This window comes from Embiotoca jacksoni, unplaced genomic scaffold, assembly GCF_022577435.1.
Source record: "Embiotoca jacksoni isolate LCO1_2020_lvr unplaced genomic scaffold, fEmbJac1.0.p SCAF_22, whole genome shotgun sequence".
Taxonomy (NCBI): domain Eukaryota; kingdom Metazoa; phylum Chordata; class Actinopteri; family Embiotocidae; genus Embiotoca; species Embiotoca jacksoni.
The window spans coordinates 5,713,734-5,729,079 of record NW_027185363.1 but is presented as its reverse complement, the minus strand read 5'-3'; the positions used below and the strand labels follow the sequence as shown (position 1 = coordinate 5,729,079).

Here is a 15,346-nt window from a genome sequence, read left to right as displayed (position 1 = left end):
CACTTGACCCCTGCTGACGTAGGCTGTCCATTTACATTTAGGGACACCGGCTCAGTCCATTCTTAATACCATTTGTAGAGGACAGGAGCAGGCGCCACAGATAAAGCGTGACAGAAGCAGAAGTTTGACAGAATAACAACAGCAGCTCAGTTTACTTGAGCTTTACAGTTTTATAGATTTCAAATCTCCACTCATTTGGTCTGTCATTTGTTCACTGGGGTTTTTTCTGGATTTCTTTTATGTTGAACTTTTTTTTGCATAGAGCTGGCTAAAATTTTTGAAGAAGCATTTGTCTCTGTTTCAGGGACATTATTGGTCCTATTTTTGTCTGAAGCTGGTGTCTTGACGTGATTTTTGTATCACTAGAAGCCATGAGTTCCTTAATAATAAACACAGCCGGAGACGGCAACAGTGCAGGCTTCGACCTCATTCAAAACCGCATTGAGTCACTGAGCAGCAAGATGGACAAGCTCATCACCATACAAGAAAAGGTGCTCAACCGACTAGATGGGATGTCTCAGGACATTGACGGCATTGAAAAAGATATGGAGAATTTGAAGGTTGACAAGGAGGAGATCCATCTCCCACCCAGGGTAATGAACCAGACTCAGGTGATGGGGCGAGAGGTGAGGGAGATTTGCCAGGAGATGAGCACCATAATGTCGACGGTGAACCAGCGGTCCGAGCAACAGGCTCAGAAGCTGGACGGGATGGAAAAATTGGTCCTCAGCATGCAGCAGGTCCTCAGCTTCATTGGGGAGACTGTGAAGAGTTCGAGGGTTATGGAGCTGATGTTCAAAGGCCCAGCAGCTCAGAAGGGCTCCAAACCCAAAGACAGTAAAGGAAAGCAAGCTACAAAGAGGAAATCCTCCACAGATACAATAACTAAGAAGCTTGACAAGGTGAGACAAGCTGAAATAACACTTAAAATGCCTGCTTTAAGGTGTGTACCCACTGTACAGTCAAATATCAAAAGGCTGCATTTCTGCATGTTCTTTTGGGGAAATATGATGCAACTTTTGTTTATGATGTGAATTAGTGGTTAATTAATTTACCAAATTAGATTCTGAAGTGTGCATTTAATATTCTGATGTATCTCAATGTGCCAGCCATCACCCTCACTACAAACATCTAGTCTTGTTCTGGTCAGTGTTGCAAGCAACAGTCTTCTCCCTGATGACTTTGATTTCTTTGATCTTAGTAGGATCTTGCTGTTCTTGGCAGAACATGCGAAAATGATCATAGCAGCAAAGCTGACCACTGTAAAAGTTCTCTAGTCTATGAATGTGACTTGGCTTGTGTGTTGAATTCCTCATAAAATGGACCAGGGTCTGGACTTTGGCATGTACAAGCTTGCCAACTTCTGATTGAAGGTAAAATCATTAAGAACTCCAATTGAATTGTGTTAGGTAAGCTACTGCTCAATAAACATGTCACTTATAGAGGCTGATAGAGTCCCGACTTAACTAACATTTATAGTTGTTGGATCTCTACCGGTGCTGAGTGCAATATGGCCTCCAGGGTATGAGGCTTACTGTGGGATCCCTAGCGCTGCACGAGAGGGCCAGAGTGAGGCGAGGGGTGAAATGCGAGTGGCCAAGTTTGGAAATGCTGTTTTTGGATCGGGGCTGCAGTGTTTGTGGTCCAAAGGAGCTTTAACCCCTTCAGCTTTTCAGGAGTCAGGTGTCGACAAATTGTGATGAGTTAGTCTTCCCCCCTTCTCTCTTTTGCTGTCTGTTTTTTTCTCGCTGACTCACATTTCTGTGGATGTGTTGTATAGAGCTCTACTAGTGTTACTTGTGTCCAAGTTAAATTTGTGCCAGTAGGGTCAGTGTGTTTTACATTCCTGGTTTCCTGGAGTCCCCCCTCTGTTGTAAACTGAGTATTTCCAGACAACTGTGCCATGTGATTCTTTGCAAATTACTGAACTTCCTGCAGCACAAAATAGCTCGTCAAAACTTTGCAGGGAGTTCTGCTGATAATGCTGTCAAAGTATTTTTGATTTAGGGCTTCCAATAAATGTTTGTATTTAACGCTGCACGTAATGTTTTGGAAATGCTGCTCGTGGTTCAAAAAGTAAGGCATTAGAAATAAAATTATTAAAATATGTCTCATTGAGGTAACTGTTGCTCCCACTGCCCTTTATGTCAACGAGCAGAATTAACATTTTTAACTTCATGCCTCAAAGTTTCAATTTTGTCTCAGCTGGATTTCCCAAATGAATAAAGTACTCAAATGTACAATTTTGTTTGTCTATTGGAGTAAATAGCATTTTCTGTGACACTGAAGTCACATCCTAATCAAACCTGAGGTTTATATTCCAACTTGTGAAGGGCTTTGCATATGTGGAATATGGTCTCAGTTCAAAATGTAAAATGCAAGTTTCTTTAAAAACAATCCAAGGTACGCTGTAGGATTAGTGAAAAATTAAAATACCTTTATTTTACACGGCAATATGTCTTTTGACCAATGCGTTTAAACCCATAAAAGTCTTCATCACCAAAGGTTTCTGTCTTCATCACCCAATCATTAGACAGACCATGACTCAATCTAAAGGTCACTGAGTGCTGCTTGGCAATCAGAGGCATGAGTTGCTCTTACAGCCCACTCCACTCCACTATCACTTGCATAGTGGTTGCATTTTATTTTATGCAAGACCAACAAGCAAAGAGCAAACTTACCTGAGTGGTTGTGTTGTCATGTAACGTTATCACAAACTGTACCTGAAGAAATACTTATGGGGCAGTGCTCAGTTTTTTTTTTATCCTCACACTTGTGTTGAATTAAGACATGACTTATTGATTTCCAGCCGGGTTTGGATTCTAATTTAATAGCAAGATGATTAATGACCACATACTAATTTGATGGGTTCAGTGTGACTCAGGTTTCAGGGAATTTCTGTTGTCGTCAGAGCACCTGTCAGATGTTTGCTCCGACTTACTTCACCTCCACTGGCGTGAGATATTTCACAAGTAATTCCTGTTGCCTCTACACGCACTTCCCAATCTTCCAATCAGAGGTTTGAACTGCACTGCTGTCACTGGGGAAACACTGCACTTGAAATACCTCCTCTGCTGTTTACCCGACGACAGCAATCAGAAAAAAAATGTGAGAGACCCCAGGTTCAAGGCAGGTTTTTCCATGCTAACCTGTTCGGAGAGTGTTTAGTGCGTTTCCTCGACTGAGACATCTGAACAACAGTCTACGGTTGCTTGTCATATTTTCCACCCAGGGTCAGCATTGCATTCCATCGCTGAGTGTGACCAGTGATAAGCTATAAATTCACTGCCCTGCTGCTGTCCATCCATCGGCTATGAATAATCAAAGGCATGCCATTATACGAGTCAGTCTGCGCATGGAGACGTGCAATAAATGTGCTAATGAGCTGAAAACAGGAAGTGTTGCTTAGGGTTTGTCCTTTTCATTACTTTATCTATCACTTTCTCAAATCATAATGCAATATTCCATTAATCGGTGTTGTTTTGTATGTGGCCCTAAATGCAACGTATCGACCTTAGTATAATTTCTTTGAGGTATTTGATTTTTGATTTGTCGTGTGTATTACGTGCGACTCTAACTTCATCATATAAACCCGTCTCTTTTATTGACAGTCATACCGAAACTATGATATTTGTCTTATTCTATGTGCATTCATGTAACCCTACTAAGCATTGCCATCTTGTCTTTTTTTTTTTTTTTATTAGAAAACTACCTCTAATAAAGCCAGTAAAAGGAAACAAGACATAACTCCTGCATGTGATCCCAGTACTCTGCAGCCCTGTCACAAGATAAAGCTCCACGGACCAAAGCAGTTCCTCGCCTCTCGCAAATGTGGAAACTTTGTACGTTTATTGTGCTTAGACTGTATTTATACAGGAACTTGTCTTTTCTATTTTCTTTATGCAATGTGCGTTTTGCATTTCTAGCTTCAGGCTGGGGTCTTGTTTTTCATGTTTTGAGCTTAAAACTCTGCCTTTATACTGCGAGTATTATTATGTTGTTGAAGTTCAAATAAAGAACAAAAGCCAAGTCATTCAACATTTTAACTGATGTAATTTCTTTGAGGATGTGCAAATTTAATATTTGATAGCTTGTCCAGTTCTTTGGTTTCACTGATTTATTATTTTCTATTTAACAGCTAAAGGACCACAAAGGCAAAGATGGGACAGATAAACCCTGTTTGAGCCCGAAGGGTCTGAAAGCTCAAAAGAAGATGAAGCCTCCAGATATAGCAGGTGCTGAGATCAACACACTGTCACTGCTACAAACTCTCTAGAGACTAGGGTATCTTTTCCAGTCAAAAATAATGAGACACAGCTTAAGCAAAATGTAAATAAATACACTAATTTGCACTCTGAAAGGAACATGTCACTTCACTAGAATGCTATTATCACATAGCTGTAGCCACATAGAATTTATACTGACACAGAAAGCAAGTTCAGAGGGTCATGTGAAATATCTGCCGACCTCATGCTGTGCCCCATCATTTTTCACAAAAAAGTATTCAATGTGTATGCCTTTTAAATATGTTGCGAGAGACTTCATTCAAATTCTGTTTGGACTTTCTGTAGATAATATCTCCCTGAAGAAGCAAGCTCTACTTCTCGAAGAAGTTCATAAACTCAACAGGGAGAATATAGAAAAATCCAGTCACCAGCTCACCCCTGGTTTTCTGGATCTGGAGGCTGGCGTGCCCCCCAAAGATCAACAACCCGATGCCTCTGCTTGCAACTTAGTGGACTACCTGCGTGAAGACTCCCAAGTGGCTGTGGCTGAGAAACATGAAGCCGTTGAGGAAGAGGATGTTGAGGAAAAGGTGCCCGAGGGAGACGCAGCAGTTCAAGAGAAGGAAGCCGAGCCTGATGTGGAGGAGGCAGTGGAACAGAAAGAAGAAGAAAAGCTTAAAATACCAGAGGAAAAACAGGAAAAACATGCCTCCTTTGCTGAAGAAGTAGCTGAAGTACCAGAGCTGCCTGCTCCCCATGACGATGAAAAAGGAGAAACTGCCATCAGGTAGTCTATATTTAAACCTAATAAGAGCTGCAGTGATTAGTCCAGTGTATTTTAGTCAGACTACAAGAAACTGTGAGAATTCCAGTTATTTTTGATTCAAAATATAGAAAACATTTTGTGGTTTCATGGTCTCGGATGTGGGAATTAGCCGTGTTTCCTGGTCTTACATCCGTAAAAGGAATATTGTGGGATATTGGCTGGACAAACCAAGATATTTAACGACATCACCTCGGCCTTTAAGAAGTTTTGATGGGCATTTTATTTTTATTTTTTTAATTCAGCAATTAAATAGAACAATGTTATTTAGCTCCTATGAATGCAGATGTATTTTAGAGATCATATTAAAAAAACGTGATAATTTACCATTTTATTTATAATTACTATTGACCTATATTATAAACTCCAGTCTAGAAAGTAAAGTAATTTAATGACTAAATTCATGTGGTGGATACATTTGATTTTTAGTTTTTGCTATTTATTCTTTGTATTAACTTGAGCTATGCCTACATTTCTGTACCAAAAATTACACTATAGCCAATGAAAAAAATGCAAATCTAAAAAATATGAATAAAAATATACAAATATAATCCATTAACTTTGATCCAGCTGTGACGACCACAAAGAGGCCTTACCACCTGTGGAGGCTGAACAGGACCAGATATCAGAGGTTAGCAGCACCAACGCCAATTCCTCTGTGATCCTGGAACAGGATGTAGTGGAGGAACATACAATGGAGGAGGAGGAGGAGGAAGAGGAGGAGGAGAAGAAAGATGACAATGAAGAGGATGAACAGAAGCTCGAGTCTGAGGGCTGGGCTGTCTTCAGGGCAGACGGAGTTGAACTCCAGCTGAACCTAAAAGAAAGGGTGGAGAGGGAGCGAAAGAAAAACGATGCGGAAAAAGATGCAGAAAAAGTGGATGATGACGATAATGCTGAGCGGTACTTTATTGGTGAGTCATAGCATCTATTTGCTTATTATGGTTGGGAGATTAAATTTAGAGTTTTATTGAAAGAGTTTTTTGCCACTTAAAGGAAACGTCAAAGTAATTTAAAGATTAATTAAAGCTTTTTTTTTTTAATCGTAATTACAAAGTCTATACTCAGAAGACGGTTCAACTTCCATTTAGTTTTTTTGGTCTCTAGATTTCTATACAGTAATTTATAGAAGTTTTACATTTCAGTGCATACATTTAACTGCTTTCTTGCTATCTTCATTAAGAATGTGTAAATACTTAGTTGAGAGATTGACTGTAGTGGTAGGAAGTCAAATAATGAGTTTATTCCTCTGGAATATCTAGACAACAACTGTGTCTGTAGTCAGTGTTAATCATAGCACCTTCGTACACAATGTGTTAACTTGATTATGGCAGCCATGCACCCTTTCAAAAGCCTCAGTGTGGCTGATTATCAGTGGAGCTTGTATGTTCTCACATTCCTCATAACTTATTAAAACAGATTATGTCTTTTCTCTCCCCCACCCCATCCTACTTTAGACACCACTCCTCCTCCGGCGGCTCCTTTTAATCACCGCATTGTGTCGGCCAAACCCAACCAGATCAGGAACTTCTACACCATCAACTGGCAGGAGGTCCTGGGCGGGTGAGTGCTGTACTTTGCTTCAAATCTCCATGAGATGCAGAACAAATGAAAGCTACACATGACAAGTTGATCTAACTCAGATCAAAGACAGTGAGAAAGAGGTTCTCAATTCCCCATACGAGCTTAATTGCGTAACATCCCCCCCCTTATTCCTCTCCACTGGTTCATAACTTCAGAGTCATGGCAGTTATTTTTACTTTAGGACTGAGTGGTATGTGAAACTGTATCCCCGGTGCCAGCTGGTAGCTAATCACTAAGTGTTAATCCAAGTCTTCAAAGAGGAGACACAGCCCGGCTCAGATTTAATGAAATAACAGATTAGGCGCAATACTCTTCAAAAACATCCCTGTTTGAAGGAAGATCAGTTTTTGATTTGTCATGGGAAATCACATACGACACTATCACTGTCTGGTTTCACAACTGTTTCTAGACTGCCAGGACATGATTTGAGATGATCGAGCTGTCAACTGTTACAATGCAGCTACACCGATCGCATTTTTGTCCATCCCTCTATTCCAGCGGTCGTTTCGGCCAGGTGCACAAATGTGTTGAGAACTCTTCTGGTCTCACGTTGGCCGCGAAAGTCATCAAAGCCAGGAGTCAGAAAGAAAAGGTACAACACCTCTCTCTCACACACACACACACACACACACACACACACACACACACACACACACACACACACACACTGTCTTTAAAACGAATTAGTCCTGTTTTGATAACGACAGCGAGAGCTCTGCCACATGATATAAAAAGCAGGGGCCTAGTTACAATTTTTAGTAGTTCCACTACGAGGCTACACTTGGAACAGAAGCGAAGGGAATACTTCTCACCAAGGTGAGAAATATTTGACCTAGAAGAGAAGATGCATTGTGTCTCACAGCAGAGAACAGCTGACAGCTCTCATCGTGTCCATGTGCTCGCTTGTCTGTGTATCTGTCTTTGTGCGTCTCGCATCTGTGTGCGTGTGTTTGTCCGCGCCTGTGTTTTTGGTAGGAGGTGGTGAAGAATGAGATCCAGGTCATGAATAATCTGGACCATGCCAACCTGATCCAGCTCTATGCAGCTTATGAGTCAAGGATTGACATCATCCTTGTACTTGAATAGTATGCTCCTTCTTTTATATTTTTAGCGCATGGTTATGAATTTCAAAACAGCTTGTTGATCACTTTATAGTGAGATATTGTCCTTAAATTTGTGGGGCTACAGCTACATCAATAATGCCCAGTAGAATTTTCATGAACTTTTTAGTCATTCATTTAATATAGCTATTGTCGACAGTGTAAAATAATTTGAGAATTAATCAATTCTTGATAGTGTAGTTAATCATACAAAAATAAATCAGTACTTGATATTGCTTTAAATGTTGGATGCGTGTTTAATGTTTTCTGTGCATTTGTCTTTATCATTAGTGTTGGTGGAGGGGAGCTGTTTGACAGGATTATCGATGAAAACGACACTTTAATGGAGCTGGACGCTGTGGTGTTCATCAGACAGATCTGTGAGGGCCTGCAGCACATGCACAAAATGTCTGTCCTGCATCTCGACTTAAAGGTAACAAAGTCACATATATTTGTCGTGTTTTTTTTTAGACAATGTAAAACAGAATTTGTTTAATTTGAGAGAATTTTTTGTTGTTGTTTGTTATTAAGTAAAAAGTTCTTACTTTGTTGTTGCTAAATTTCAGCCAGAAAACATTCTGTGTGTGAGCCGGGTCACAAATAAAATCAAGATCATTGACTTTGGTCTTGCCAGGATGTAAGTAGCTACCAGCATTTGCTTCTATTTTACTGACAATTTTACGTTACAATCACTCAAAATGTAAAATGCCACCATATAACATGGATTTCAATTAAATCCCCACCAAGATACAAACCGAGGGAGAAACTGCGAGTGAATTTTGGCACTCCAGAGTTTCTTGCTCCTGAAGTCATCAACTACGACTTTGTGTCGTTCAACACCGACATGTGGAGCCTCGGTGTCATTACCTACATGCTGTAAGTAAACACACAAACGCATGCACACGTAACCCTTGCTGTTGTAGCACGTCATCTTTTACTAAAGGGTAATCTATGATGCTAACCCCGGCCCTACTATCTATGTAATATCACTATCTGAGGTTCTTTAACAGTTTAGGCCAAGATTTTGCAGGTTATCTTGGTTACAGTTCACTTTATTTAAATTACTAGGTTCGGTAAGGAGATTGGTGGTAGCAACTCTATACAAGAGCAATGAGATCCCCAGCCCACACAATCAATGACTCAATGTTGAGGGAATATATTTACAGAATTATTTAAACCATCTCACTTGAACAATACCTTTAAATCTCACATTAACCCAACTTCAGTTCTTAACAAAAAAAAAAAAAATAATTCCACTTAACTCAAATTACCTTGGAACAAAATTGGATATACAACCATGAAATTGCATATTATGACAAATAATGTCACTCAAATCAGGTATAAACCTCTTAACTCTGTTAAACCCCAAATAATTCAGTTGTTAGTTCTTAATAGTCTGTTTTAGTCCTTTACAGTTGTCAGTCAAAGTAGGTCTCGTATTTATATCTTTGGAAGCTCCTTAAAGTTCAACAGTTCCCCATTAGTGTCTTTCAAAGAATTTCCGGTTGTTTGTTTGAATAAAAAAAACAAACAAACTGAGATCTCAGAAAACAAAGTACAAATAAAATTGGATCCTTTAAGTTTCTCAGATTTTGTTCCTACCGCCCCGTGAAACGGTCCGGCATCCACGAGCAGCGGTAAAGAGCCAGACGGGACAGCAGACGAAGCAGCTCGTCTTCACTTGATGAATCCCTACAACAACAAAAACAACAACAACAACAACAACAACAAAAAACAGCCTGCACACAAGTGTGCAGAACATCATTATATAGTCTGAGTTTACTCTTGTTCCCTTCCATCACATTAGATTTATACAAAACTTTCACAACTTTAAAACACTTGTGACTAAATTATCTAATTTTGCCTCAATTTTAAACAAATACACTTGGCATTCAACATACTTTTACAACATATACAGTAACTTTAACAAAAGGACGGAGTTCGTCCCGGTGAGAACTTCTCCCTCGACAGCTCCGCTGCGGCTCAGCATGTAACTCTCACTTGCAATACTGCTAAAAAAAAAATTCGCTCGATATTTCTTGGGAATCTCAACATACCTTACTTTGCTCCATATCTTGTCTGCCTCCTGCACCTGTCTTAGCTACGGGGTCTCCGGTAGGTGAGTGCGTGGTTCACAGAGTGGGAGGGGTGGATAAGGGCTCTGCTACGTGCAACCGCTCGTACGTTCATACCACCAGCTCGTTAGGTGAGACGTTTAGGGAACGTCTGTAAATTGGGCTACTCGACATTACTTGGGTTGCACACACACACACACACACACACACACACACACACACACACACACACACACACATTAATGCTAAGTTTAGATTCTCTCCCTCTTCCTACTAGTCTGAGCGGTCTGTGCCCCTTCCTCGGCGATGATGTCAACCAGACTCTGAATAACATCTTGGCCTGTCAGTGGAACTTTGAGGAACAAGAGTTTATAAGTACATCAGAACAAGCCAAAGACTTCATCTCTCGCCTCCTCATTATAAATAAAAGGTATTCATATTCTGTCTGTCTGAATTGTACACATATTAATATCTAATGAGAGGTCAAATATCAGGAATATTTGTGTTATTATGTTTGTCATCAGTTGGAGGATGGGGGCATGTGAGGCCTTGAGGCATCCTTGGCTATCTGACCCGGTTCTTCATCATCGTCTTTATTCAAAGGTAGAATATTAAGTTAAATAAAAGACAAATGGTTGCTGGCATTTTAATTAAACATACTTTATTTATTTTGTATTAAAGCTCTCCAGGAAATAGTATAAAGTATTTTTTTATGTCGCTGAAGGGCTTCAGTAAGTAAAATATATTTTCTAATATAATTATTTTAACAAAATTGGACAGAAGTATCTTTAAGGAAAAAAGAAACCTATATTGTGTCATTGTCCTTCACATTTGTTCTAACAAATATTTTTTGAAGATTCCTTTGTGATTGCTACATTGTTATTTATTGTTTTTTGTTTATTTCTCAGAAAACCATGTGCAGATCACGGAGATCATCGTGTGTGCCCATGACTGATAGTTGAGGTGGGTTTGAAAGTGTTGATCTTCACACGTTTTAAAGTCCGTATGTTTTCATAAAGAGATCTCAGAATATGATCCTAAACATTTAACCTTCAGAGGAACGGTTTCAGATCATCCACAAGGGGGAGGCATGTCTCAGATTTTGTAGGTATAACAGAAGAATACCTGTTTGTTACAGATATAAACCTCCCAATGGTTCTTTTTTTTTAGAGCTCTACACTGATGTGACGGCTCCAGCTGTGGCCACTTGGACCAACCCTTCTGTCCATTTAATTTGACCTAAATCACAGTCTGTGCACGTTATGACATGGACTGAAATTCTGGCTACCCTGCAAACCTTTTCCTAACATGTGATTCACTATGTTTTGTTCATGTAAGCAATATATTGATGAAATATACAAAGGAAAACAGTTTTGTTTAATTTGGATTTACTAGTGGATAGTTTCACTTTACATTATACTGTGGTTTCATGAAATGTCTTTAATGCATTGTAATGCTAGAAAAACAACATTAAACAATCCAGTAAAATTGCCATGCTGTTATTGTTAAAACGGTGTCAGGGACATGTTAACTCAACATGTTGTGTTTGTGGTAGTTGTTTTACTGGAATGTTTTTCCATCTTGTGGTATGTGGCATTTCAAAAACGGTGCTAAAGCCATGATGTGACATAGCTCCAGTAGATGCCTATTATCACGTTCTTGAGATTGATAGTGTGTGGCACCTTTGCCTTGACAGCTGACGTTTGACTCACTCATGTTTATCTCTTACCAAAAACACTATGTTGCTTTTGTTTTCTGCACATAGAACACGACTTTCTGTCTTTTGGAACATACCTCAACTGCTAATGTATTAAGGCAACAGAAATATTTGTATTATGGCAATGTGATTATGGGTGCTGCACTTCTCCCCCCTCTTTTTATAGAAATGGTCAAATATTAATTTTGGGTTGTAAATAGATGCTGAGATAGATGCATCAAATCAGCATGGGGGATGGACTCCATGAAAATGCTGGATGGGTATTGTGCGTATGGACAGGATGGAATTTATGTGGTTGCTGTTAATAGTATGTGCACTTTATAATATTATTTATTTAAACAAAAATAATTCACAAAACTACTGTGGTTCCACTGGAAAGACTTGTATGCTCGGATCTCCTCATGTCTCCTACATTTATTTATAAAGAAAATACGTTTTACCTTAAACATAGTTTATGTCTTATCAGCAAACCATATTATTTTAGATTTTTTGTTGCATGTCTTTATTTGTTTGATTAGCCACTAAAGCTTAAACTTGACATGCTGAGTCATTATTTTTTTAAAACCTTTTTTTTAACTGTACTGTAGGTTTGAGCTGTCATGCCACTCTGGCTGCATATGTGTGGCACTGTAGATGCTTTTTCCACATAAGAAAGTTATCTTTAAAATGCCTTCTATGAAGGTTTACTAACTGAAAGTAATACACTACCTACCTACCTACTGTTTCCTAAGTTGTTCAAATGTTTTAAGAGCTACATTTATGTGGTTTTAATACACTGTCATGATGAATGTTATGTTGATTGATGGAACACTGAGTAATAGTAAAATAAATTGTCCTCAAGCATGTATTTGTGAAGTGTGTACACACCCATTAAACTGAAATTGTGTCTTAAATAGTTTGTTTGATTTCTTTTTCTTGTATTTTGAAGAATAGTACACCGCATGTCAAATGGTAGCATTTATACATTTACATATACATTAATTTCAGACATACAACTAAGTTAATGTTACACACTTTCAAAAACTAATTTGTAATCGCCCAGTGCTAAAAGCCAAAAATCAAAAATCAACCCAATTTTCATTGGATATTTAGTCACATAAACCTTTTTCATATCTTAAAACTAATATTCCTTGTGTGTGATTAGAAACTGTTCCTGATGATGTACTATTTTTGGTGAGCCTATTTTAATCTTAAACATTCGTACTCAGGATGAAAGTACAGCTGATTCCAGGAGCCTAATAAAGAGCATCTGAGGGAGTCAGTGTGTGCTGCACAGTCACCTGTGAAAATAAACTGAGTGGGTGGGATGATGAGGATGATGTCGGGGGAATGGGGTTTTAAGTCAGATGTGGTCGAGGAAAAGTGTGTATCAGGGATTTTTACAGAGAACAAAGAAAGGGCTTAAAGACTGAAAAAAAAAAAAAAAAAATCACAGTGGGAATAGCAGTGCAAGTTTGTGAGGATGTGTCCAGTTCAAGCTACCTTTCCATAAAGGAAACCTCAACTTTCAGTGCGCTCTATCCTTTAAGGGACAGCAAGGTCTTATTTTACAGAACCCACAGGGTTAGTCCGGGATAAGTGCAGTCTTTATGAGGTTGTACCATGGGAACCATGTATTCAATTGTACAGAAATACCAGAAAAGCAAACTGTCCCACCAAAGAGCAGAGAAACCCAGCAGCAGACCACGTTTTAATCCAGCAGTTTGAGATGGTCATGGCTGTAAAATTGTAAGGGTTGAGAAAATAATTCACAGTTTTGATTTATGGCATTTTTTATTTGTAAGCTGTGTCTCAGTTCATGTACTCACACATGTTACTTTTGAGTGCATAAGCTTGTTAAACCTGACATAATGACATAAGCGTAGTTCACTATGACTACCTTATTGGTGCACTCATATCTGTCAAAAAGTTTAGTCTTTTTGTAAGTATGTACACATTTCACTTTTCTGTACTTCATGTAAGTGTACTAATGGAGGTACATGAATTGAGACAGCCAGTGACATGAGCGATGAATGACAGAAACAAACTCTAAACTGCAGCTACAAATGTAAAACCACCCAAGAAATATTTAGAGAACATCAGGTATCAAAGACTACAGAAAAAGCAAATATAATAAATTGGTTTGTAAGGAATGATACTCAAATGTTCTATGTTCCATGAATGTAATCAATGACGTGATTGTTTTACAAAGATATATTCAATAAGGTACAACCAAAGAAAAGTTTTTCAATGCATACTTGATTGATTTTTGACATCAGAATGTTGAGCTTTTGTTGTCTTGTTGAAAAGTTCAAGGATTAAGCGTCAACTCGATGTAATCGTATTCTGCTACAAAATGACCTGGTATTTCAAAGATACTCTGATGCTTTAGTCATATTGTCAAGCACACCAGTCCCTGCATCAGCAAAACAACCAGGAGGACAGACTCACCTCGATGATTGACTGTTGGGATGGTGATCTTCTTGTCATACAGGCGTTGCCTCTCTTACACCAGACAAACAGCTGATCGCTAAATATTAAATATTTATAGACCTTAGGTCCAATTTTAAAGTGAAAAAGAAAAAAAGAATAGTTTTGAAAATCTTGTATAAAGTATATTTATGTTTAGAATCAATATTATACAAATAAATAAATTGTAAAAATGTCAAATTCTGTGATGAGAATGCACAGACATATGGTCACAAGTACATCCAGGATTTCTCAGCTACTGTACATGTGTAACAATCAACATTATATGGATCTTTGCTAGAGAGGTTGTTTTTATTATTTTTCTTCCTTTTTTAAGAACCTTTCTTCTGTCGTGTACATGTACTAAAAACAAACATTTTTACAACATTTAAATATAACACCCTAAACATGGATTTCAAATACTTTCCATAATGATTTCCTACCCTGGACTCTTTGTTTAGTCTAGTATTTGTTTATTTTCACACATCATTTCATCAGACACAAAAGGTTTCATGTCAGCAAAGGTTCAGAGAGAGTTCATACATTCCTGTATTACAAACACAGGCAGAGAGAATCTGAGTCACTTAATAGCCATTACTCCGAACATGTGAGTCGTTTGGCAAAACAGGTGATACTGATTTGGTCCAAAGATTTTTTTCCTACTCTTTCTTACCTTTTTTTTTTTTTTTTTTCTTTTGCACAGCTTTTCGGGAGCCTGAGGGTTGGGAACCAAATGCAAGCTCTCGCTCTATCCCTGGTCCAAGGCCCAGGTTGGAATGGTGAGAAATTCAATTTAAGAGGAGAAAAAAAAAAGGCTCCAAAAACTGCCCCTCCACCACCCCGCCTCAACCCTAAGTCCCCTCCATCCACATCTCCAGGGGCGATCATGAGGAGCCAAACCAAAACCAGATGGACTTATTGGACCTAAAGATAACAAATAGTGCCTGAGTTCCTGTCAGTTAGAGACCACCGGAGCAAAGAAGCTGAGAGTGGAAAAAGCTTACTGACATGTCTAACTCTTTGTCCTACTATATAACATTTAATTGATATTGACAAGTATTATAATACACTATATGTGGACAAGAAAGTAAGACAGAAGTTGCTGCTGAGGTTGTTTTGGCTGCTGGTGCATGGGCTTGTGAGTGGGAAGACAGCAGCTGTAGTTTTGGTGTTGGTATCTGGGGTGGGGAGTTGCATTTAGAGACCTGGTGCCATCTTGGCTTTGGGAAAGTAGGCTGTCAGCATTGACCCGAATTTCTCGGTGGCATGCTCCCCAGTTAGTTAGTCGATACGCCTACCGCCCACACACACACACACACACACACACACACACACACACACACACACACACACACACACACACTCAGTAAGAA

General features: G+C 38.9%; 1 protein-coding gene across 2 annotated transcripts; it reads left to right on the top strand.

Moving 5' to 3' along the window:
- Positions 1 to 76: 76 nt before the first annotated feature.
- mylk4a (myosin light chain kinase family, member 4a) lies at positions 77 to 12,411 on the top strand. Of its 2 annotated transcripts, XM_069157466.1 has the most exons (15): positions 77 to 902; positions 3,705 to 3,842; positions 4,139 to 4,235; positions 4,572 to 5,013; positions 5,620 to 5,963; positions 6,507 to 6,612; positions 7,132 to 7,225; positions 7,609 to 7,718; positions 8,025 to 8,166; positions 8,300 to 8,370; positions 8,481 to 8,609; positions 10,086 to 10,238; positions 10,333 to 10,411; positions 10,717 to 10,771; positions 10,979 to 12,411. In XM_069157466.1, exons 1-14 carry the CDS (start codon positions 372 to 374, stop codon positions 10,768 to 10,770), a joined length of 2,490 nt encoding a protein of 829 aa, XP_069013567.1. In that variant the 5' UTR covers positions 77 to 371; the 3' UTR covers position 10,771; positions 10,979 to 12,411. The 2 variants fall into 2 exon arrangements, with proteins under 2 accessions (XP_069013567.1, XP_069013568.1); XM_069157467.1 differs by lacking the exon at positions 3,705 to 3,842.
- The last annotated feature ends 2,935 nt before the right edge of the window (positions 12,412 to 15,346 follow it).